The sequence below is a fragment of the Podarcis cretensis genome (assembly GCF_951804945.1).
Source record: "Podarcis cretensis genome assembly, chromosome: 13".
NCBI classification, from domain to species: domain Eukaryota; kingdom Metazoa; phylum Chordata; class Lepidosauria; order Squamata; family Lacertidae; genus Podarcis; species Podarcis cretensis.
This window is the reverse complement of record NC_137182.1, coordinates 53706327-53732239: the sequence shown is the minus strand read 5'-3', so window position 1 is coordinate 53732239 and position 25913 is coordinate 53706327. Positions and strand designations below refer to the sequence as shown.

Sequence of the window (25913 nt, the reverse complement as noted above, 5' to 3'; positions counted from 1 at the left end):
GGGGCAACTGGGGTGCAGGTGGGGCAACCGGAGGAGTGGGAAGCGGGGTGTTCGGAGGGTGGCTGAGTGGGAGACATGTTGGGGTAACTGTGGGTGGGAAGAGGGGCAGAATAAGCAGGGAAAATGCAGGGTAAGATGAAGAAGGAAGATCAGGGTGTGTGGAGGGTGATTTGGTGGCAACTGGGGTGTGTGGGGCTGGGAGATCAGCCTGTGGGGTGCAGAGATGAGTGGGGTGGAATATATGAGAAGTAAAGGGAGGTATCTGGAGGTGGATTTTGTTGAGGTCTGTGTGGAGGAAGCAGAAAGGGAGCTCCCTCTGCATCTGGTCCTAACATCTGGGGCGAGAGGTGACTGAGAGGGAGTGAGGAAACAGGTTATGGGAAGTAAGGGCCACGTGTCCCGAGTTCAAGAGCAGTGAGGGCCGAGAATGGAGAGGATGATCACTCTCTCTAAGAGCCAACGTCAATTGTGAGTGCCAATGTCTGCGTACTGTAGACAAATTGGAGCCACAGGAAAACAATAGAGGATGGCGTCTCCATTTAGCAAAGGGACTGCAAATTTAAAATCCAACATGTATCATAATGCCATTTTGCAATTCTCTGGGGCAACCACCTATGGAATACTGTGTACAGTTCTGGCTGCCTCGCATCAAAAAATGTGGAGCTGGAAAAAAGTTCAGAAGGTGGAGAAAAGTTTTTTCTCATTTTCATAACACCAGGATGCTGAACAGTTCAGGGCAAACAAAGAAAAGTACTCCTTCACACAGTGCTTTGTTAAACTATGGAACTCGCTGCCACAAGAGGTCATGTTGCTCACCCACCTGAATGGCTTAAAAAATGGTTTGGACAAATAGCCTATCAGTGCCATCTAACCACAGTGGTTTAGTATTCCACTGTCAGAGGTGGGGTGTCTTGGAATACCAGCTATTGGGAATCAGGGCTGGGAGTGTGCAGAAAATGCTCTTGTGCCCAGACCTTTGGCCGCTGTGAGAACAGGCTGCTGCACTAGGTGGTTTGTTGGCCTGATCCCACTGCAGGCCTCTTCTGATCTTACGTGTCGGCATGGATTAGCGTATCCTAAAAAGGTAAAGGTAAAGGTACCCCTGCCCGTACGGGCCAGTCTTGACAGACTCTGGGGTTGTGCGCCCATCTCACTTAAGAGGCCAGGGGCCAGCGCTGTCTGGAGACACTTCCGGGTCACGTGGCCAGCGTGACATCGCTGCTCTGGCGAGCCAGAGCCAGAGCCGCACACGGAAACGCCGTTTACCTTCCCGCTGGTAAGCGGTCCCTATTTATCTACTTGCACCCGGAGGTGCTTTCGAACTGCTAGGTTGGCAGGCGCTGGGACCGAGCAGCGGGAGCGCACCCCGCCGCAGGGATTCGAACTGCCGACCTTTCGATCGGCAAGTCCTAGGCGCTGAGGCTTTAACCCACAGCGCCACCTAGGAAAGGGCTAATCTGTCTGCAGATTGTGCACTCTGTCTGCTTGCAAATTTTGGAATGTTTCGGTCTGTCCGCTCTTCCCTTTGAATCCTGGGTCGCCTGCAAAGCAGCAAACACAATTGCTTGTTTTGAATGAGCTCAAGTGGGAAAGTGGGCAGGTTCAGCTAAGGCAGAGCAGCCGGAAGAAATTTTATTTCCTGGCCTGGAGGAGAGCGTTTGCCTCCAAGGTGCTACGTGGGCTTCGCTTTGGGGAAGCAGGACCCTGTCTGACCCAGAGCTGCTGTGATATGACCATTTCCTGAGCAGATAAAGAGAGGGTGCTAATTCTGGCCCAATACCCATTTTTTAAACATTTTCCTTCTCTTCTTTCTAAATTAGAATTCTCCTAGGTAGCTCAGAAGAGCTGGGGGTGGTGGTGGAGATTTAAAAAAAAATTCATATGGTGTGTGTGGGGGGGGAAATTGCTCTTTTTTTTAAAAAAAAATAATTTGTGCATCCACTGGAGAACTGTTTCTCCATAGAGGCCGTAACTCCAGGCTCTGCTGACTTGAGCCTGTCAGCTCAGGAAGTACCCCTGTGCATGTTAAGAGCGCTATTCCTTTGAGAAAGGGCTGCACCCGTTGAGTACCATGGTTTTGTATGGTCCTTTGATTAGAATCTGTACTTGTTTCGATACAGTGATATATTTCTGCAACCTGCAGTCAGGGAGGGTTGGGTGGTACATACGTAAAATAAAAATAAATAAGTAATAGAGGGAGGGACCCACGAGGGTCATCTAGTCCAACCCACTGCGATTCAGGAATCCTGCCTTCAGGCACCCCTGGATGGGCTTGAACTACTAACCTTCTGGTTAACAGCCAGACGCACTGACCCATTGTGTCACACTACGGCTCTAGCAGCCGCAGCCAGCACAGGCACTGGGCAAGGGTGATGGGAGTTGTAGTCTAAAGCAGCGGGAGGCTGACATCTTGGCTACTGCCTCTGTTGTAAGCAAAAGCGGGATCTTCTGTTGTGGGGTGCGGTGACTCTGCGTTCATCTCCTCCTCCTCCTCTCTGCCAGTGTTTGAAATTCCCCGGGTGGTTTGCTACTGACGCCTGTCCAATTGCAGCTGCTCGGAGATTTCTGGGCACCGGGTTGGCAACCGGCGTTTCGCTTTGAGCCAGCTGACTCGTGCACAGTAAAAGGCGCATGTTTTGTGCACCTGCGCTGCTGTGCGAATCGCAGACCCCTTGCTGGGCATCTTAGCCCTCCCTAGGCACATCAGTGAATGTGTAGGGTTGAGTGCAGAGATATAATCATACCTCGGGTTACAGACACTTCATGTTTCATTTTTTCGGATGGCGGACCGCCAAAACCTGAAAGTATCGGAATGGGTTACTTCCGGGTTTTGGCGGTCGCGCATGCGCAGAGGCGCTAAGTCGCGCTTTGTGCGGAAGCACCGAATCGCAACCCGCGCATGCGCAGACAAGCCACTGCGGGTTGCGAACGCTGCAGGTTGTGAACGTGTATCCCACATGGGTCACGTTCGCAACCTGAGCGTCCACCGTATTTGACTTTGCTGCAGCTGGAACTCACAAACCACCTTTTAAAGACCTCTGCCCTAGCTCATAGTCAATACTTTTTCCATTTCCCCTGTGTGTGTTTCTCCTTCTTGCATACCTGGGACATGGGTGGCGCTGTGATCTAAACCACCGAGCCTCTTGGGCTTGCCAATCAGAAGGTCAGCGGTTCGAATCCCCGGGACGGGGTGAGCTCCCGTTGTGCGGTCCCTGCTCCTGCCAAGCTAGCAGTTCGAAAGCACACCAGTGCAAGTAGATCAATAGGTACCGCTGTGGCAGGAAGGTAAAAGGCATTTCCGTGCGCTCTGGTTTTCGTCACAGTGTCCCGTTGCGCAGGTCGCGGTTTAGTCATGCTGGCCACAAGACCTGAAAAGCTGTCTGCGGACAAACACCGGTTCCCTCTGCCTGAAAGTGAGATGAGCGCCGCAACCCCATAGTTGCCTTTGACTGGACTTAACCTTCCAGCGGTCCTGTTTTAAGAGCTAGCAGTTCGAAAGCATGTCAAAGTGCAAGTAGATCAATAGGTACCACTCCGGTGGGAAGGTAAACGGCGTTTCCGTGTGCTGCTCTGGTTCGCCAGAAGCAGCTTAGTCCTGCTGGCCACATGACCCAGAAGCTGTACGCCGGCTCCCTCGGCCAGTAAAGCGAGATGAGCGCCGCAACCCCAGAGTTGGCCACGACTGGACCTAATGGTCAGGGGTCCCTTTACCTTTACAATCAAGCTATGTAGTAGAATCGATTGGTTTGGATCCCCAAAGGTCAGCCATTCCAGGTTTAAGGGACCGCTTGCCCCCTAGCTTACATATCTATGAGTTCCTAACACGGCTCTCTGCCTCCCGCAGGTTAACTCCTGGAGCGGCTCCATCGAGATTGGCGTGACGGCCTTGGACCCGAACCACCTCGACTTCCCCAGCAGCGCCACGGGTCTCAAGGGCGGCTCCTGGATCATCTCGGGCTGCTCGGTGCTGCGGGACGGGCGCTCTATCCTGGAGGAGTATGGGCAGGACCTGGACCAGCTGAGCGAGGGCGACCGCGTGGGGATCCAGCGCACGGCCAACGGGGAGCTGCGCCTCTGGGTCAACGGGCAGGACTGCGGCGTGGCCGCCACCGGCATCCCCCTCCACGTCTGGGCCGTGGTGGACCTGTATGGCAAGTGTACCCAGATCACGGTGGTGCCCAGCAGCCCCGAGGAGGCGGAAGAGGCCGTCGCGCACGTTGAAGGTACGGGGGAACGGCATCTCACCTGCAAGGCATCTCGGGCAGGGGGGCGCTTGGCCAGCGGCTTCTGGGTGGCTCAGTTGATTAGAGGCCGGGGTGCTGACAACGCCAGTGTTGCAGGTTCGATCCCCGTAAGGGTTTTTCGGGTTCAGGTTGAGTTTGTTGAGCTTTTTTTAGGAAGGGCTTGGGTCAAAGTTGAGCTTTTTTTTTAGTAGTAATATAATAATAATTTTTTTTTATTTATACCCCGCCCACCCCAGCCAGAGCTGGGCTCAGGGTGGCTAACACTGGTAAAATTACCAAAAAAAACCCATAATAGGGGGTAAAAAAACCAATTTTAAATACAATTTAAAATGGAGCCTCATTTTAAAAGTAGCCTATAGATCAAAACCATAAGGGGAGGGAAACATAAGGGTCAGATTGAGTCCAAACCAAAGGCCAGGCGGAACAGCTCTGTCTATCAGGCCCTGCGGAAAGACGTCAAGTCCCGTAGGGCCCTGGTCTCTTGGGACAGAGTGTTCCACCATGTTGGAGCCAGTACTGAAAAGGCCCTGTCCCCAGTTGAGATCATCTAACCACCTTGTGACCTGGGAGCTCCAAAGTGTTGTCATTTGTGGACCTTAAGGTCCTCCGCGGGGCATACCTGGAGAGACGGTCCTGTAGGAAGGAAAGCCCTGTTTTGGGGGCTTCAGGGCAAAGATGTAAAGCTTTTTTTAGGGGAGCCAAAGTTGCTGAGCTTCTTTGGGGGGAGCCAGTGATCTACCACAGACGTCCAGTGATCTACCAGTAGATCACGATCTACCTGTTGGAGATGCCTGGACTAGAGGATTCTTGGGGCCCCTTACAACTATTCTTTTCTTTCCCCCTTTTCTATTTTCTAATTTCATTTTTTTATTTTGACAAAGAAATAATCATAAATAAATAAGAATGAAAATGTTCACCCCACCACTGAGACCAATAAATTGTAATTACCCAACCTCCCAAAATCTCAACACCTCTTGCAATGGTTTGACTACTTTTTGACACTACAAATTCTACAGACACCTTCTGTATCTCCTCAAAATCATTTCATCTGTGTATTCCCCATCTTACCTTAACTGTTAATTAATAGCTATATCCCACACCTCTTTATACCATTCTTCCATTTTATATTCCCCTTAGCACTTCTGCTTCCCAGCTATAACAACTCATGCAGCCATCAATAAATTTGTGAGCAAGTCCTTCGTAGCCTGTGAACCTTCCACCCCATCGTATATCGATAACAATGCTACCTCTGGACTCTAGGTCAGCTTTAACCCAGTGATTTCTGTTATCTCCTTAAACACCGTTTGCCAGGTAATAATGTACAGTGGTACCTCGGGTTACATACGCTTCAGGTTACAGATTCCGCTAACCCAGAATTAGGACCTCGGGTTAAGAACTTTGCTTCAGGATGAGAACAGAAATTGGGCGGCGGCAGCAGGAGGCCCCATTAGCTAAAGTGGTGCTTCAGGTTAAGAGCAGTTTCATGTTAAGAACAGACCTCCGGAACGAATTAAGTACTTAACCCAAGGTACCACTGTACAGTGGGGCCCCGCAAGACGAACGCCTCGCAAGACGGAAAACCCGCTAGACGAAAGGGTTTTCCGTTTTGGAGGCGCTTCGCAAAAAGAATTTCCCTATGGGCTTGCTTTGCAAGACGAAAATGTCTTGCAAGTTCCTGCGGGGTTCTCCCCCCCCCCTTTTCCTAAGCCCTAAGCCGCTTATCAGCTGATCCGCTAAAAGCCGCTAAACCGCTAATAGCGCTAATCCGCTAAGCTGTCAATGGGCTTGCTTCGCAAGACGAAAAAACCGCTATACGAAGAGCCTCACGGAACGGATTAATTTCGTCTTGCGAGGCACCACTGTACATATTTATACCCCAACCACAGGAGAACATAAGTCCCTGTTTCCTGGCATCCCCTCCAACATAACACCAAATATTACTGGTGTTAAATGCCATCTCCAAACTAATTTATTATAATTTTCTTTTATCCTTATAGACAACATTTTGCAACGTACGATTCCCCCATATGTTCCCCCAGCTTTGACTATCTATCTGCCCTGTTGTCTCCTTTTCCCACACCTCTTTTAATTGATCTTCTCCGAATCTTACGATTCTATGAGAACAAGCCCACTTGTTCAGAGTCCAGGGAGAAGGTGTGTGTCCCCCCCTTCGTGCTCCCTTGAGGTACGAAGCGTTGCTGCCCCCCGCCCTGCAGATTCGGAGGCTTAAGGGTATGTTTCTCCCTCTCTGCTTGCCTTTATTGGGTAGAATCATGAAATTGGGGAGGTTGAAGGCACTCCAGCAATGCAGGAATATTATTATTATTAATATTAATATTATTATTACCCCCCGCCGCATCTGACTGAGTTGCCCCAGCCACTCTGTACACTTCCACCGTATATCAAAACATCACAAAACATCACACATTCAAAGGCTGCCTTCAGATGTCTTCTAAAATAATTGTTTATCTCCTTGACATCTGATGGGAGGGCAACTTACAGGGCAGGCGCCACTACTAAGAAGGCCCTCTGCCTGTAGCTTCCCTTCTGCCAGTTAGGGAACCTCCAGAAGGCCCTTGGAGCTGGAGCTGTGTCTGGGCTGTGGATACAGGGCCGAATAACAGCTGAAGAAACCTCAACAGGGATGATTCACACCCTGGCCAGCACTTCCTTCATCTCCTGCCCTCAGGCAGAAGATATAGAAGCAGGATTAGTCGTACCAACAGGGTAAAGAACGGCTTCTATCCGTGGGCTGTTAGGCTTCTGAATGAAAAGATAACAACAGGACAACTGACTTTCGGGTTTGGTGTGTGTGTGTGTGTCAGTAAACAAGGGGAATTAAGAATAAGAGAGCTGAGTGGGGGGGGGGGGACTCGTCTAATCTTACTGTATACAAGTTGTACAAGTGACAATAAAGTATTTCAATTCAATTTCAATTTCAACAGACGGCCATGCAGCCTCGCTTTAAAAACCTCCAAGGAAGGAAAGTCCACTACAGTGGTACCTCGGGTTAAGTACTTAATTCGTTCCAGAGGTCCATTCTTAACCTGAAACTGTTCTTAACCTGAAGCACCACTTTAGCTAATGGGGCCTCCCGCTGCCACTGCACCACCGGAGCATGATTTCTGTTCTCATCCTGAAGCAAAGTTCTTAACCTGAAGCACTATTTCTGGGTTAGCTGAGTCAGTAACCTGAAGCGTATGTAACCTGAAGCGTATGTAATCCGAGGTACCACTGTACATCCTAAGGGAGACCATTCCAGGGTCGAACAGCTCTTACCCTCAGAAAGTTCTTCCTAATGTTTAATTAGAAATTCTTTTCTTACCACTTGAATCCCTTGGTTCAAGTCCTCGCTTCCAGAGCAGCAGAAAACAAGCTTGTTCCGTCTTCCAGATACCCGAAGATGGCTTCCACGCCACCTCTCCATCTCTTCTTCTCCATGTTAAGCACCCCCAAGTCCCTGAACCGTTCCTCATCAAGCTTAGTTTCCCAAACTCTTTTCCCCCTATCTTGGTTGCCCCTCCTCTGTACACATTGGGTGTTAATTGGTTTTTTTTTTTAAAAAAAAAATATTGCATTCAATTATTCAACAATGATGGGAGTTGCAGTCCCAACAATTCATCATGTCATGAATTCTTTAGCTGAGATTCCTGCATTGCGGTGGGGGGGGGTTGAACTAGATTAATAATAATAATAATAATAATAATAATAATAATAATAATTTTTATTTATACCCCGCCCTCCCCAGCCAAGACTGGGCTCAGGGCAGCTAACACCCGATATAAAAACAAATTGATTGAGATACAACTTAAATAACAAGATTAAAATACAGCATTAAAACATTAAAATGCTGCCTCATTTCAATGGAAACTCAAATCAAAAACTTTTTGGGGGATGAAAACGTCAAGTCTTCGCCAAAGCTAACTATCCAAACTGGCTCTTGGGGTCCCTTTCCGACTCTACAATTCAATGATTCGGATGAAACCTGGAAGGAATTTGCTGAGATGTCACTGCGCGCAGTTGGTTCGGTCTGGATGGTGAAGCTGGGGGTTCGCTTTGTGTTGTTTTCCCTGGTGGCTGGGGTTGCTTGCTTAAGGGTGAGACAAGATGAGAATCGAAGGCGACTCAGCCCAGTGCCTGTAATATTGGATTAATATTAGATTAGCAGTGCATTAGGCAAATTCATGGGGGATTAGGTTATCAATGGCTACTAGCCAGTTTGGCTATGCTTGAAAGAAGCAATGATTCTGGGTACCAGCTGATGGAAACCTCAGGAGGGGAAAGTGTGGGTCTTGTGTTCGAATCCTGTCTGAGGGTTTCGATTGGGCCATCTGCGTGGGCACTGTGAGAACACTATGCTGAACTTACTTAGCCACCAGCCTGACTCAGCAGGGCTCTCATTGTGCTCTTATGAACCACCTAAGGGAGCTGGGCATGTTTAGCCTGGAGAAGAGGAGGTTAAGGGGTGATATGATAGCCATGTTCAAATATATAAAAGGATGTCACATAGAGGAGGGAGAAAGGTTGTTTTCTGCTGCTCCAGAGAAGCGGACACGGAGCAATGGATCCAAACTACAAGAAAGAAGATTCCACCTAAACATTAGGAAGAACTTCCTGACAGTAAGAGCTGTTTGACAGTGGAATTTGCTGCCAAGGAGTGTGGTGGAGTCTCCTCCTTTGGAGGTCTTTAAGCAGAGGCTTGACAACCATATGTCAGGAGTGCTCTGATGGTGTTTCCTGCTTGGCAGGGGGTTGGACTCGATGGCCCTTGGGGTCTCTTCCAACTCTATGATTCTATGATTCTACCTGGAGCTGTCGCCACTGTCTTTGCTTTCAGCAGAAATATGTGCCGTGATCTGAATCATGGGGGTCGATCTGTTGTTGTTGTCCTGATACATAGTTGTCAACCTTCCCTTTTTTTGCGGGAAATTCCCTTATTCCAGCACCGTTTCCCGCTGCTATCCCGGATTGTTAGACTTCCCCGGGACAGGTGAGGCTGCTGATCCCTTATTTTCAAATCTGAAAGTTGACAGCTATGTCAGGTCCTGATAGTGCCGGAGGGATCTGTGCACTGCAGTTAGAGGGCATTGCAGCTGGTGTTGAGTCAAATCCCTCACCTCCTTTTCCCCTAATTTTGCAGCTCTGGACCTGCCTTGCAACCAGAACCGGCCAGATAAATTTCCCAACAGCCTGGAGTCGGAGAACGGTGAGCATTTCCTTTCCACTCTGGATGACTTGGGTGTTCTGGGCCCGGGGGTAACCCAAGCAACACGGTCCAGGTCCAGTCCCGTATCCAAGGGTTCCACAAGGAGTCAGTCCGACAGGGCCAAGGCCGGAAAGCAGGCAAGGTCAGGCACAGAATCACAGGCAAGTTCTGCCAAACAGCAACGTTGCTCCCGCAACCTGGGGCGGAGTCCAGCAGCCTTTTATCTCTATCTGGGTAACGGCCGGTCCTGATCCCCCGGCGACTCACCTCCCTGTTTTGCCCGAAGGCGAGCACTCCTCCTGCGAGTACTCAGGTCTCTCCTTCTCTCAGACCTCAGTCTCTGCCGCTCAGGAGACGTCGGTGGGTTACTAGACCCAGAGGCCGCCTCAGCCTCCCCTGACCCAGCCGGTAGTGGAGCAGCTGTAAGTGATGGCCCAGCTGGAGGCAACGAGGGAATCCCCGCATCTGGAGCCAGGGCAGGCTCAGGCCCCTGACTCGGCTCAGCTGGTGCTTGTTGCAGGGGAACCTGTGCAGACCGGGGCTCTTCAGGATCAGGCCCCAGACCTGGTTCAGATGCAGCCTGAGACTCCTCTGGCTCCGAGCCCGAGTCCCAGGCCATCACTTTGGGGCCACCCACTGCAGCAGCATGGCTGGAGATTTGGGAGGGCCTAAAGAAATAGATAGGGACGCAGGTGGCGCTGTGGGTTAAAGCCTCAGCGCCTAGGACTTGCCGATCGAAAGGTCGGCGGTTCGAATCCCTGCGGCGGGGTGCGCTCCCGCTGCTCGGTCCCAGCGCCTGCCAACCTAGCAGTTCGAAAGCACCTCCGGGTGCAAGTAGATAAATAGGGACCGCTTACCAGCGGGAAGGTAAACGGCGTTTCCGTGTGCGGCTCTGGCTCGCCAGAGCAGCGATGTCACGCTGGCCACGTGACCCGGAAGTGTCTGTGGACAGCGCTGGCCCCTGGCCTCTTAAGTGAGATGGGCGCACAACCCCAGAGTCTGTCAAGACTGGCCCGTACGGGCAGGGGTACCTTTACCTTTACCTTTAAAGAAATAGATGCTTCACACAGCAGACTGTGGAACTTGCTGCCACAAGAGGCAGTGGCAGCCACCCACGCGGACAGCTTTGAAAGAAGATGAGGCAGAGTCATGGAGAAGGAGAGGGCTATTGATGGCTAATAAAGGTAAAGGGTAAAGGGACCCCTGACCATTGGGTCCAGTCGTGGCCGACTCTGGGGTTGCGGTGCTCATCTTGCTTTTAGGCCGAGGGAGCCGGTGTCCATCTTCCGAGTCATGTGGCCAGCATGACTAAGCCGCTTCTGGCGAACCAGAGCAGCTGTTTACCTTCCCGCCGGAGCGGTACCTATTTATCTACTTGCACTTTGTGCTTTCGAACTGCTAGGTTGGCAGGAGCAGGGACCGAGCAACGGGAGCTCACCACGTCGCGGGGATTCGAACCGCCAACCTTTTGATTGGCAAGTCCTAGGCTCTGTGGTTTAACCCACAGCACCACCCGCATCCCTTGAAGGGTGGTATACAACACACTTAATACAGGCATCTCTCCACTTCCGCTGGGGTTATGTTCCCGGGTACCATGTGTCTATGCAAAATGGCATATTGGGGGGGCTCCCTCTAAGAAGCCTGTAAACGCCCTCTAAACATCTGGAACCCCTTGAAAAGGCCCAAGGCTCATGGGATTGCCCTTGCAAAGGCTCCCAGGACTGCTAGCTATTTCCCTGCTCTTTCGGCAGTATTTTCGCAGTTTAAATTGATTTATTTGTCGACGCTGTGCATGTACGCAGTCACACACAATTCGACTGCACGTAAGTTCTCAGTGCCCACCTAGCAGTTCGAAAGCACGTCAAGTGCAAGTAGATAAATAGGTACTGCTCCGGCGGGAAGGTAAACGGCGTTTCCGTGCGCTGCTCTGGTTCGCCAGAAGTGGCTTAGTCCTGCTGGCCACATGACCCGGAAGCTGGACGCCGGCTCCCTCGGCCAGTAAAGCGATATGAGCGCTGCAATCCCTTTACGTTTACCTTTAAGTGGGGAGATGCCTATAAATAAAATAAAATAATAAATAAAGGATGGGTTGTTGGCCTGATTCAGCTTTCCTTATGCTCTTTGTCCCATTGACATTGAGAACGAAACAAGGCCTTGTAATTGGGCATGCGTTAGGGACCCCCGGTGTAGAAAGGGCGTTTGATACTGCCCAGTGTTTGGTGGCCTTTCCTCTGTGTATGAAGAAATACCTACTACCTTCCCGCGGACTGATCTTAGCAATTCCAGGGTCCTTTGCTCTCAGTAGATGTGTTGAGCATCCTGAGACAGGAGACCTTGCGAGCTATTTTGGAGTGTGTACCAAAGAGGGTCTTGTTCCCTTCTTAACAGCGCTTTCCTCCCCTCCTCCTCCTCCTCCTCCTCCTCCTCCGGTGCCAGTGTGGTGTAGTGGTTAAGAGTGGTAGATTCGTAATCCGGTGAACCGGGTTCGCTTCCCTGCTCCTCCACATGTAGCTGCTGGGTGACCTTGGGCCAGTCACACTTCTCTGAAGTCTCTCAGCCCCACTCACCCCACAGAGTGTTTGTTGTGGGGGAGGAAGGGAAAGGAGAATGTTAGCCGCTTTGAGACGCCTTCGGCTAGTGATAAAGCGGGATATCAAATCCAAACTCTTCTTCTTCCGGCCTGCAGGGTTCTCCAGCATGGAGCTGTCGGAGGTGGTGAGCAACGCCATCCTGTCGGCCTACAACGGCAGCCTGCTGAACGTCAGCTTGGGCAGCCCACCCTCGGACTCTGCCTCCTGCGGAGCCCCCCCCATGACCTCAAACGACGCCCTCCTCTTCCACGAAAAGTGCGGCACCCTCATCAAACTCAGCAACAACAACAAGACGGCCGAGCGGAGGCGCCCGCTGGACGAGTTCAACAACGGCGTCGTCATGACCAACCGTCCGCTGCGGGACAACGAGATGTTTGAGGTGAGAAGGGGAGAAGTGGGGGCAGAAAGAAGTCCAGAATCGGAGGCAGAAACTGGAGCAGGAGAGGAGGCAGGGGGTCAAGGGGCAGAAGTGAGTCAGGCCCCTTGAGTGACTCCCCCTCCTGCTACGACTAGTTCCCTTCCTCCCATGTCTCCCAGAACCAGAAGAGGCATGAAATGGGCAGAGGAGAGGTTGGTTGCAGGCAGGCGCAGTCTTCGATTGCTCAGAAATAAAGCCCTGGAAAGGAGACTTCTTGAAGTTTAGTTGCACTCTCCTTTCTTGTCATTTGGATTCATTGGTCTGGGAAACAAGCTTGCTCCGTCTTCCATGTGACGGCCCTTCAGATATTTGAAGACGGCTATCATATCCCCTGGGACGCAGGTGGCACTGTGGGTTAAACCGCAGAGCCTAGGACTTGCCGATCAGAAAATGGGCGGTTCGAATCCCCGCGACGGGGTGAGCTCCCGTTGCTCGGTCCCTGCTCCTGCCAACCTAGCAGTTCGAAAGCACATCAAAGTGCAAGTAGATAAATAGCTACCGCTGCGGCGGGAAGGTAAACAGCGTTTCCGTGCGCTGCTCTGGTTCGCCAGAAGCGGCTTAGTCCTGCTGGCCACATGACCCGGAAGCTGTACGCCGGCTCCCTCGGCCAGTAAAGCGATATGAGCGCTGCAACCCCAGAGTCGGCCACAACTGGACCTAATGGTCAGGGGTCCCTTTACCTATCATATCCCCTCTCAGTCTTCTCCAGGCTATCGTATTTTCTCCCATTTGTGAAAAGGAAAATACAGTTGGTGGGTTGGGATGCATTACTAGCTCAAAAATAGGGTTGCGGGTGGCGCTGTGGTCTAAACTACGGAGCCTCTTGGGCTTGTCGATCAGAAGGTTGGTGGTTCGAATCCCCGTAATGGGCTGAACTCCCGATGGTCTGTCGCAGCTCCTGCCAACCTAGCAGTTCAAAAGTACGCAACCGCAAGTAGGCAAAAAGGAAGGTAAACGGCGTTTCCATGCGCTCTGGTTTCCGTCACGGTGTTTTGTTGCGCTAGAAGCAGTTTAGTCCTGCTGGCCACATGACCCGGAAAGCTGTCTGCGGACAATCGCTGGCTCCCTCGGCCTGAAAGTGAGATGAGCGCCTTTGACTGGACCAGAAATATTACCTCGGGTTAAGAACTTTGCCTCAGGATGAGAATAGAAATCGGGCAGCGGCAGCAGGAGGCCCCATTAGCTAAAGTGGTGCTTCAGGTTAAGAACAGTTTCAGGTTAAGAACGGACCTTTGGAACGAATTAAGTTCTTAACCCGAGGTACCGCTGTATTGAAGTATCTCCTCAATACAGGAACATGCCAGGCTGGCAGTTTCATTGTGAGTTTTGTTCCTGTTGACACAGAAGAGGCGCATGCAAACCCCATTCCAAAACGAGGCCTGCTGGTGGTTGCTTAGAAGAGAAAATTCTGGCAATTGCAGTTTTTTTGCCCAGGAAAAAACCCATCTAGACTGTCCAGATTTCCCTCTTCTGCACTAACATTAAAGCGTCAAGAGCCTTCCCTCTCTCCCTGGTTGTCCCAGAGCAGTGACAGCTGATTCTGCGCCCCTCTTGATGTTGCTAGACTCCAGCTCCCATCAGCCCCCATGCCAACATACCCAGTGTTTGGGCACGATGGGTATTGTGGTCTAGCAAGCCTTTCCCAACCCTGAGTCGCTCCAGCCATTTTGAACCGCAGCTGTCGAACTGCACGTTGTCCGGGAGGCTGATGGGAGTTGTAGTCCGAAACAGCTGGAAGGAAGCAGTTTAGGGGGGGGGCTGATTTAGGTGCCAGAAGTGGGGAGGAGATGGACAGAAGGCATCTAGAGAGATACAGGTCCCAGGGTGAGACAGGCCAGGGATGGGGAAGACGACTAGGTCCCTGGGCGTGTAAAATGGCTGACGGCTCTGCTGCTTCTTCCAGATCCGAATCGACAAGCTGGTGGACAAGTGGTCAGGATCCATTGAAATCGGGGTCACTACCCACAATCCTAACAACCTGGAATACCCAGCCACCATGACCAACCTGCGTTCAGGTAACCCCCCTCGCTCATTCTGTCGGGGTTTGTGGGAGAGGAAGGGCGGGAGAGGAACTGGCTGTTTTTAACAAGGCCTCTGTAGCACTACTGCAGCATGGAGAGTTTGTATATTTTTAGCAATTCCATAAGGTTTGGACACCACTCGGTTGTCAGAAAAACAGTAAAATTGTCGGTAAAAAAATAGTTGTTTTCACTACTCAAAACATTCCAGAAATTTGAAAACAGCAATTTAACCTGATTTGAAATAAGATTAAAGCACACAGCCTTCTAGATAACTGGGTAAGCTTCTCTAAACAAAAATGTTTTTATCAGGTGCCTAGAAGCCTAGGACTTGCTGATCAGAAGGTTGGCGGTTCGAATCCCCGTGACGGGGTGAGCTCCTGTTGCTCGGTCCCTGCTCCTGCCAACCTAGCAGCTCAAAAGCTCGCCAGTGCAAGTAGATAAATAGGTACCGCTCCGGCAGGAAGGTAAACGGCGTTTCCGTGCGCTGCTCTGGTTCGCCAGAAGCGGCTTAGTCTTGCTGGCCACATGACCCGGAAGCTGTACGCCGGCTCCTACGGCCAATAAAGCGAGATGAGCGCCGCAACCCCAGAGTCGGCCACGACTGGACCTAATGGTCAGGGGTCCCTTTACCCTTTTGGAAGAGTATCAATAGGCAATGAGTTCTGCAGTGTAGATGCTTCCTCACTAGGAGACTGGCATTTCTTTCAGAAGACAAATGAAGGCAGCCCTGTATTGGGAAGTTTTTTTTAAAAAAAATGTTTGATTTTTGTTGTGTCTTTAATATTTTGTTGGCAGCTGCCCAGAGTGGCTGGGGGCATATAAATAATGAAAATATTGTGATGATTGTGATGATTGTGAAGCCGGCATTGATGTGGCACCCACAGAACAAAGCAGTCAAGTGGGCATTGATGGGGCAGTGATGATTTCACAGGTAAACTGCTCCCAGGTTGCTAAAGGTCTTTATATACCATGAATCTGATGTGGTAGCCGATCTCATCGCTGCTAGTAATAATAATAATAATTTATTATTCTTCCACTCTTCTAATAAGAAGATTGGAAAAAATTTAAAAATATTGTAAAATTAAGGACTGTTAGAAAGATGTTGGAAAAAGAAAATTAGATGGTTTTGGTTGAAATGACATAAAGGACTAAGTAAAGATGAGTTGATGAAATTGGCGAAAGAGAGGACGTTAAATTGTAATATATTAAATTACTCAAATGAAAATAAGGTTGGAAGGATTTGCTGAAATAACGATTTGAATTAGAATACAAAATTGGGAGGTGAAAGGTGGTCAAGGAAATAAGTAAAGGAAGAAAGTTATGTAAAGGTTTAATCAGTTCTTTTTATTTTTTAAGTGGATGTATTTTTTTCTTTTTTGGTGTTATTTCTTTTTGTATTTTGTATTTTTCTTTTCTTCTTTTTGTTATTCTTAAATTTTGAATAAATATTATATTAAAAAAATATATATTATAATAATTTATTATTTATACCCCGCCCATCTGGCGAGTCTCCCTAGCCACTCTGGGTGGCTCCCAATCAAGTGTTAAAAACAATACAGCATTAAATATTAAAAACTTCCCTAAACAGGGCTGCCTTCAGATGTCTTTTAAAGATAAGATAGCTGCTTATTTCCTTCACATCTGATGGGAGGGCGTTCCACAGGGCGGGCGCCACCACCAAGAAGGCCCTCTGCCTGGTTCCCTGTAACCTCACTTCTCGCAATGAGGGAGCCGCCAGAAGGCCCTCGGCGCTGGACCTCAGTGTCCGGGCTGGATGATGGGGGTGGAGACGCTCCTTCAGGTATACAGGTAATCGTGCTACAGAAGCACCAAGGACCTGCATTTGACTCCGGAGGGGATGAGTTGGTACCCAGCTCCATCGGCAGCCAATCAGGCTCCTGACTCTTCCTCTTGTCATCCCCACCCAGGAACCATCATGATGAGTGGCTGTGGCATCCTGACCAATGGGAAGGGGACGCGGCGAGAGTACTGCGAGTTCAGCCTGGATGAGCTACAGGTGAGCTGAGTGTGGCCTCATCCCCAGTCCTTGTGGGGACTTCGACCCCTTTTCCACTCTCCCCAGAAATCTACCCTCTCTCACCTCTCTGTTTCTGCAGGAAGGAGACCACATAGGCTTGACCAGGAAGTCCAACAACGCTCTTCACTTTTACATCAACGGCATCGACCAAGGTCAGTGTGCTCATGAGGTCTAGGAACTTTTAAGACGAAGAATAAGAATATTTTTTTATTTATACCCCGCCCTTCCCGGTTCAGAAAACCGGGCTCAGGGCGGCTAACAACAAATTTAAAACACTTAACTGATGCAACAAAAAACAGCATAAAATACAGTATAAAACGTGAATAACAATAAATTCAGAATTCAGAAATCGATTTAGGGGGGAAATCCATCCAATAAACATTAGATGATCACCAGGGCTAGCTGGCTAAATTAGTCCTATTTGGGCCAGCGAGGAGACAAGGGGAGAATTAGCTGTGGGATCCCAGAGTGGGTAATCTTCATAAAAAGGGGAGGGGGAGGGAAGGAAGGGGAATAAAAGATCAGGCTAAGTTCAAATTGAAAGCCAGGTGGAATAGCTCTTTATTACAGGCCATGCAGAAGGAGGTTAAATCCTGCAGGGCCCTGGTCTCATGGGACAGAGCATTCCATCAGGTCAGAGCCATCACTGAGAAGGCCCTGGCCCTGGTGGAGGATAATCTGACTTCCTTAGGGCCCGGGACCTTTAAACTATGATTATTCATGGACCTTAAGGTCCTCTGCAGGGCATACCAGCAGTCCCGTAAATATGGGGATTAGGGCAATGTCAAGGCCAAGGAGGGAGGCTGTTTTATAAACTAGGTTTTTGTTTTGCCAGTGGTAATTTGGAGGGACGTGAATTGAACTCTGAACTGAATGAGAATCAAGCTAGCTCATTTCTTAAAGGGTCAGACACCAAGGGGCACTGGATCTTCCCCGACAAATGCGGTCCTTGACCTTTGCAGCAGCTCTGTGCCCTGCATGCCTCCTCCTCCTCCTGCGTAGTCCAGATCCATTCTCTCCCCGCTTCCTTCCAGGTGTGGCGACCACCCTCACTCCGCTCGTGGTCTATGGTGTGGTGGACCTCTACGGCATGGCCGTGAAGGTCACCATCGTGCACAACCACAACCACAGCGACCGCCTCCGGCGCAACAACGCCATCATGAGGGCCCTCTCGCCGGACGTCGGGCGCCGCGCCATCGATGCCACGGGGAGCGAGCCCGAGCTGGAGCGCCTCCTCTTCCACCCAAATTGCGGGCAGAAGGCTGCCATCATCAACGAGGGACGAACAGCCCTGCGCCCCCAGTACGTGCCGCGAAGCCCTTCTTCCCCCAGGGGCGGAGGGGGCCGCCTTGCACCAAGACACACAGCTGGGGTCTCTTAACGCAGTGACCACCTCTCCAGGTTTGGTGGACGGGGTCCACTCCAGCTGTTGTTTGACTACAACTCCCATCATCATAATACAGTGGTACCTCGGGTTACATACGCTTCAGGTTACAAACTCCGCTAACCCAGAAATATTACCTCAGGTTAAGAACTTTGTTTCAGGATGAGAACAGAAATCGTGCTCCGGCAGCGGGAGGCCCCATTTGCTAAAGTGGTTCTTCAGGTTAAGAACAGTTTCAGGTTAAGAATGGACCTCCGGAACAAATTAAGCACTTAACCCACGGTACCACTGTATAATAATTTGTTATTTATACCCCACCCATCTGGCTGGGTTTCCCCAGCCACTCTGGTTGGCTTCCAACAGGATATTAAAAACACGATAAAACATCAGTCATTAAAAACTTCTCTAAACATGGCTCCCTTCAGATTTCTTCTAAAAGTCAGATAGTTGTTTATTTCCTTGACATCTGATGGGAGGGCGTTCCACAGGGCGGGCGCCACCACCCAGAAGGCCCTCTGTCTGGTTCCCTGTAACTTGGCTTCTCGCAGGGAGGGAACTGCCAGAAGGCCCTTGGAGCTGGACCTCAGTGTCCGGACTGAATGATGGGGGTGGAGACGCTCCTTCAGGTCTACTGGCCTTTGAGGCCATTTAGGGCTTTAACGGTCAGCACCAGCACTTTGAACGGTGCTTGGAAATGTACTGGGAGCCAATTTCTTTCAAGACCGGTGTTATGTGGTCTCGGTGGCCGCTCCCAGTCCTCAGTCTGGCTGCCGCATTCTGGATTAATTGTAGTTTCCGGGTCACCTTCAAAGGTAGCCCCATTGCAGTTCTCCAAGCAGGAGATAACCAGAGCATGCGCCATTCTGGCAAAGCAGTCCGCGGGCAAGGAGGGTCTCATCCTGCGTACCAGATGAAGCTGGCAAACAGCTGCCCTGGACACAGAATTGACCTGTGCCTTCATGGACAGCGGTGAGTCCAAAATGGCTCCCAGGCTGCGCACCTGGTCCTTCAGGGGCACAGTTGCCCCATTCAGGACCAGGGAGTCCTCCACACCTGTCCAGTACTTCTGTCTTGTCAGGATTCAACCTCAGTCTGGCAGGACCAGCGGTTGGGGGTGATGGGAGTTGTAGTCCAACAACAGCTGGGGGCCTGAGTTGTAAAAACCCTGGTGGAGATAGTACTTGAAGCAGAAGGACCAGTACAGTGGTACCTCGGGTTACATACGCTTCAGGTTACAGACTCCAGTAACCCAGAAATATTACCTCGGGTTAAGATCTTTGCTTCAGGAGAAGAGAAATCGTGCTCCAGTGGCATGGCAGCAGCGGGAGGCCCCATTAGCTAAAGTGGTGCTTCAGGTTAAGAACAGTTTCAGGTTAAGAATGGACCTCCAGAACGAATTAAGTTCTTAACCTGAGGTACCACCCTATTCCGACCCCTGCATAAGGCGTGTTTGTACGCAGGGCTCCTCCCCAGAGCCAGCTGCTCTCAGCCTGATCTTTGACAAGCCCCTCCAACTGTGGCTGCTCTTTAACGGCGCTCTCATCCCTCCAGCGCCACGGACGATTTCAACCACGGCGTGGTCCTCAGCAACCGGCCGCTGCGCAACGGCGAGGTCTTCCAGGTGCGCATCGACAAGATGGTGGACAAGTGGGCCGGCTCCATCGAGATTGGAGTCACCACCCACAACCCCACTTACCTCCAGCTGCCGTCCACCATGACCAACCTGCGATCAGGTGAGAGGCCCTCACGCCGCTGGAGCCTCCTAGTGGCCGTGGTGGGAACAGCACCTCCTACAACTTTAGCTCTCTCTTTTTTGTACATTTATTTATTTGGGTTTTTCAAATTTATTTGGGTTTTTCAAATCACATATCAACATACAATATCGAAACAAGATTCCACAGAATCTCCTGGGCTTCCGTCCTCCTCTTTGTGTGTCGTATTGTTAGTCATTTCCTCCTGCATATTTTACAATAAGGCAAATCTTTTACATCTCCATTATATCCAAAATTCACCAAGTGTTATTCCATTTCTACTAATGTTTTTAACTGTTTACAATTATTTTTTCAGAGAAATTATAAATTTCCCCCATTCCTTATTAAACTTTTGGTCTTCCTGATTTCTGATTCTTCCGGTCATTTTTGCCATTTCCGCATAATCCATCAACTTGATCTGCAATTCTTCTCTGATCGGGACTTTTTCTTCTTTCCACCTCTGGGCTAGTAGGACTCACGCAGCCGTGGTTGCATACATAAATAGTCTTTTCTGCTCCCTTGGGATTTCGGCACTTAAAATTCCCAAAAGAAAGGCCTAAACATTTCCCCCCGTTCACTTCAGCTTTTCTTGGTTCTGTGTGTTGGGGGCGAGGGAGTCCCCCACTTCTCTTTCCCAACGCTTAATCCCCCCCATCTGTTTCTCAAGGGGGAGATGGGGGGGGGTCTTGTGTATTTAGGCTGAAGTGTTAACGGTCAAAAGTTAAAAAGACACATTGGTTAACCATTGCGGAAGGACACATTCTTAATTTCCCGCACAGGCCTTGTGAGGTGAAAAAATACAGTGGAACCTCAATTTAAGAACAGCCCTGTTTACGAACGATTCGGTTTACGAACTCCGCAAAACCAGAAATAGTGTCCCGGTTTGCAAACATTTCCTTGGTCTAAGAACAGAATCCGAACGGTGGAAGGGCACCGGCGGCGGGAGGCCTCATTAGGGAAAGCACGCCTCGGTTTAAGAACAATTTCGATTTAAGAACAGACTTCCGTAACGGATTAAGTTCGTAAACTGAAGTACCACTGTAATGTTTTCAGCAGGCGTTCTAAAAGTTGGCACAGAAGTCGCCTGCTGAATCTGGTGGCAGAGGGTTCCACAGGACTGGGCCGATGACACTGAAGGCTCAGTTTCTAAATTGTTTTCATCAAACGGGCTTCACCGACTTTGGGGTATGCCCAGCGATGCTCCCGCAGGTGATCTCAGTGGTCAAGCAGGGATAGAAGGGTTCTGGCAGTCTCCCGGACCTAAGTGGTTCAGGGCTTTGCAAATCAATACAATTTATTAGCTTATTTAATTTATTAAAACTTAATCTGGCTTGGTAGTAGATGGGCACCCTTTGCAGCCTTATGGCAACCCAGGAAAACTCAATGGATCTGCATGGTCCCGTTTTTTTTTCATTTTGCTGATCTTGAGGGCTGGAAACCTGTTTGGTTTGGGGACTTTCTTGTAAATGAAATCCTGGGATTCCCCATCCTTTCTCACTTCTCCATTCTGCTGTCTCTCTGCTGACCTCCCACAGGTACCTGGATGATGACGGGAAACGGGGTGATGCACAATGGAACAACCATCTTGGACGAATACGGCCACAACCTGGACCGCTTGAAGGTGAGTGGTTTTTTTTGGGGGGAAATGACTACAATAATAATAATAGACAAGAAGAAGTATTCAGAACCTGTGGGGTTTACTTCTACACATGATTTACGTTGTATTTGTGAGGCTCGCGTTGTCGTTAATTATCGCCTGTAAGCAGCTTTGAAATTCCAAAGCAGCATAGAAATGTAGAAAATCAAATCAAACTTTGTTAAGCCCCTTGCATTAGAGAAGGGAGATCACAGAAGCAGGTATGACTGGTCTTCAGATTCGAACTCAGCAAAAGTTTCCAGTAAAGCTGAGGACATCTCTTACTGCTTGAAAAGGAAAAAAAAAACCGGGCTTATTTTATTTTTTGGAATATATCTTTTTCACATATAAGAAACATAATTTAAAATCATTGTCATTTTTTGGCGAAAAGCACAATATGTAGCAGCTTAAAGTTAGAACCGCCACTCAGAAAAACCTTTTAAAGCATGCTAAGGTCTCCTTGCTAACAAAGGTCCGTATAGTTAAAGCCATGGTTTTCCCAGTAGTGATGTATGGAAGTGAGAGCTGGACCATCAAGAAGGCTGATCGCCGAAAAATGGATGCTTTTGAATTCTGGTGCTGGAGGAGACTCTTGAGAGTCCCATGGACTGCAAGAAGATCCAACCTCTCCATTCTGAAGGAAATCAGCCCTGAGTGCTCACTGGAAGGACAGATCCTGAAGCTGAGGCTCCAAGACTTTGGCCACCTCCTGAGAAGAGAAGACTCCCTGGAAAAGACCCTGATGTTGGGAAAGATGGAGGGCACAAGGAGAAGGGGACGACGGAGGACGAGATGGTGGGACAGTGTTCTCAAAGCTGCCAGCATGAGTTTGACCAAACTGTGGGAGGCAGTGGAAGACAGGAGGGCCTGGTGTGCTCTGGTCCAGGGGGTCACGAAGAGGCGGACACGACTAAACGACTAAACAACAACAACAAGGTCTCCTTTCTCAATCTTGGGTCCCTAAATGTTCATAGAGGATCCCATAGAGGATCCCTGAGGATCCTCTAGTCCAGGCATAGGCAATCTCGGCCCTCCAGATGTTTTTGGGACTACAACTCCCATCACCCCTAGCTAACAGGGCCAGTGGTCAGGGATGATGGGAGTTGTAGTCCCAAAACATCTGCAGGGCCGAATTTGCCTATGCCTGATCTAGTTCAACCCCCTGCAATGCAGGAATCTGCAGCTGCCCTTTACGGGGATCGAACCTGCGACCTTGGCGTTATCCGCACCCTGCTGTGACCAATGGAGCTATCCTTCTTCTTGGACTACAACTCCCATCGTTCATGGCCCTTGGTCAGGGATGATGGGAGTTGTAGTCCAGCAACATCCGGAGACCCAACACTGAGAAAGGCTGTGTCTGTTCCATTAGGCCTCTGCAGATGTTTCTGTGAATAAGACAGGTTCACGGGGGAGAAGGCTTTCAGTGGCTGCTAGCAATGCTTCTAAATCACACAGGAGGGAGTGTTAATGAAGAACTCTGAGGTCTCCCTTGGAAAAAAGCAAGGGCACCAACCAGGAAAATTGGAGCAAAACAGCAGCCAGTAGGCTTGGTCTTTATTGAAGACTGTCGCGACAGGACTCCCACCTGCCACCAGGTGGAACAAGATGGAAGCCCCGAACAAGAGAAGACCCCAACTTTTATTAGCTGCTGATCCCCATGTTACACCCCCCAAACTACATCATGGTTACATAATGAAAGGGGAGGTCTGGTGGCAGGAATCTGAGCATCCTGGACCCTGCCCCATGGTTCCCCTTGCCCTCCACCAAACACCCATCAAGTGGAACAAAAGAGATCTTTGCATTTCCCTGTTTCCCAGCAAAGTGAATCACACCCTTTTGTCTTCATCTGGGTTTATTTCTGGAATGGCTACCTGTCTGGCACTCGGGTATCAGGATGCCAGGGATTATCACTCAGGCAGAGGGGCTGCTGAGTAGCTGAGCTCACATGTCTATATGAATTTCTGAAGTTTTCCCAGTGAGCCAGTACATAGATACATTTATCAGTGAATTCGTACATTTGGTATTGTGCAGCAGAGGCCCTTTGAATAGATAGGAAGAAACTGTGATGGGGTGTTTTGTGGGGACAAATCACAAAAGTCACAGAAGTGATTGTGCTGGTTTTGGTAGTGGGCTGCATGTGCATGATATCTGCTGGAGGGGGAACCCCCCCCCCCCACCTATACATAAATTCCTGCAACAGGAGAGAGTAGCTCTTGTGCACAGATCCTGCCGACAGGTTTCCCACGATGGGCATCTGGTCGGCCAATGTGCGAACAGGATGGTGGACTAGGTGGGCCGCCGGCTTGATCTAGCAGGACTCAAATTCTGGAAGCCCCCACCCTCTTTTGTCCTGTCTGATTTTTCTCCTTCCTCTCTCCCTCAGGCAGGAGACACTGTGGGCGTCGTGCGCAAGGAAGACGGGACGCTGCACTTCTTCGTCAATGGGGTGGCGCAGGGCCCAGCCGCGTGGAATGTCCCGCCCAACATCTACGCCGTGGTGGACCTGTACGGGCAGGCAGCTCAGGCTACCATTGTGGATGACACAGGTAAGTAGGGGCGGGGGGTTGTGGGAAACAGGCTTGGGGGAGTGACGTTGTTTGTGGCGGCTTCAGGCATCATGGGGTTTCAGTGTGGGTCCTTAAATGCTATTTAACTCTGACCAGGCTTGCTAAGCCCCTTCACGGATCACTGCCTTGCTGTGGCGAAGGGGCTTGAATAACTCAGAGAAGCTATGAACTATGCCGAGCAGGGGACCCAAGATGAACACGTCATAGTGGAGAGTTTTGACCAAATGTGATCCACCTGGAGGAGGAACCGGCAAGCCACTCCAGTATCCCTGCCAAGGAAACTCCATGGACAAAGGCAACAGGCATATAAAAGTTATGATGCTGGAAGATGAGCCCCTCAGGTCGGAAGGCGTCCAACATGCTACTGGGGAAGAGCGGAGGACAAGTACAAGTAGATTCAGAGCTGATGAAGCGGCTTGGCCAAAGCCGAAAGGACGCTCAGATGCGGATATGCCTGGAAGTGAAAGGAAAGTCCAATGCTGTAAAGAAAAATATTGCATAGGAACCTGGAATGTAAGAACCATGAACCTGGGTAAGTTGGATGTGGTCAAAAATGAGATGGCAAGAATAAATATTGACATCCTGGGCATCTTTGAACTAAAATGGATGGGAATGGGCGAATTCAGTTCGGATGACCATCATTTCTACTAGAATCATAGAATCAGAGAGTTGGAAGAGACCACAAGGGCCATCGAGTCCAACCCCCTGCCAAGCAGGAAACACCATCAGAGCACTCCTGACATATGGTTGTCATTCTTACTGTGGGCAAGAATCCCGTAAAAGAAATGGAGTGGCCCCCATAGTCAACAAAAGAGTGGCGAAAGCTGTACTGGGATGCAATCTCAAAAATGATAGAATGATCTCAATACGAATCCAAGGAAGACCTTTTAGCATCACAGTAATCCAAGTTTTTCTTGGGCTCCATGATCACTACAGATGGTGACAGCAGTCACGAAATTAAAAGGCGCCTGCTTCTTGGGAGAAAGGCGATAGCAAACCTAGACAGCATCTTAAAAAGCAGAGACCTTACCTTGCCAACAAAGGTCCGTATAGTTAAAGCTATGGTTTTCCCAGTAGTGATGTATGGAAGTGAGAGCTGGACCATAAAGAAGGCTGATCGCCGAAGAATGGATGCTTTTGAATTCTGGTGCTGGAGGAGACTCTTGAGAGTCCCATGGACTGCAAGAAGATCAAACCGATCCATTCTGAAGGAAATCAGCCCTGAGTGCTCACTGGAAGGACAGATTGTGAAGCTGAGGCTCCAAGACTTTGGCCACCTCATGAGAAGAGAAGACTCGCTGGAAAAGACCCTGATGTTGGGAAAGATGGAGGGCACAAGGAGAAGGGGACGACAGAGGACAAGATGGTGGGTCAGTATTCTCGAAGCTACAAACATGAGTCTGACCAAACTGCAGGAGGCAGTGGAAGACAGGAGGGCCTGGTGTGCTCTGGTCCAGGGGGTCACGAAGAGTCGGACATGACTAAACAACAACAACAAGTCTTGCTAAGATGTATAAAACTGAATCAGATAAGCGCTGGAGATGCAATGAGGTTGAGGGAATGTTCTTTCATATGTGGTGGACCTGTGAAAGGGTAAAAGAGTATCAGGAAATAGTCCATAATGAATTGAAAAACATGTTCAAAAGCACTTTTCCAAAAAAACCCAGCCCCTAGTCCTTTTTGTTGGGGATAATTCAGATGGAAATTCCCAGGCATCAAAAAAGGTTATTTATGTATGCCACTACTGCAGCCTGTTTTTGTTAGCCCCAAAATGTAAAACGAGCGAGGTCCCAACCAAAGAAGAATAGCAATATGATGGAATATGCACAGCTTGCACACTTAACATATAGAATAAGAGAACCAGAAGAACATATGTTTAGAGCAGACTGGAAAATATTTATTTGAAGGTCCCAAGTCGTAAGGTGGTTCGATTGGTCTCAACTAGGGCCAGGGCCTTTTCAGTACTGGCCCCGACTTGATGGAACGCTCTGTCACAAGAGACTAGGGCCCTGCGGGACTTGACATCTTTCTGCAGGGCCTGCAAGACAGAGCTGTTC

At 49.8% G+C, this 25913-nt stretch overlaps 1 protein-coding gene across 1 annotated transcript in view; it reads left to right on the top strand.

The window, feature by feature from the left end:
* Positions 1-25913, top strand: part of NEURL4 (neuralized E3 ubiquitin protein ligase 4) — a gene marked incomplete at its 5' end in the record, with an annotated part of 68504 nt that overhangs the window by 2045 nt on the left and 40546 nt on the right. Inside the window, 10 exons of the mRNA XM_079951720.1 lie at positions 3845-4223; positions 9385-9450; positions 12137-12420; positions 14363-14474; positions 16409-16497; positions 16598-16670; positions 17553-17820; positions 19454-19635; positions 21189-21274; positions 23673-23835. Coding sequence (XP_079807846.1) covers positions 3845-4223; positions 9385-9450; positions 12137-12420; positions 14363-14474; positions 16409-16497; positions 16598-16670; positions 17553-17820; positions 19454-19635; positions 21189-21274; positions 23673-23835 — 1702 coding nt within the window. The remainder of the gene's footprint in view (positions 1-3844; positions 4224-9384; positions 9451-12136; positions 12421-14362; positions 14475-16408; positions 16498-16597; positions 16671-17552; positions 17821-19453; positions 19636-21188; positions 21275-23672; positions 23836-25913) is intronic.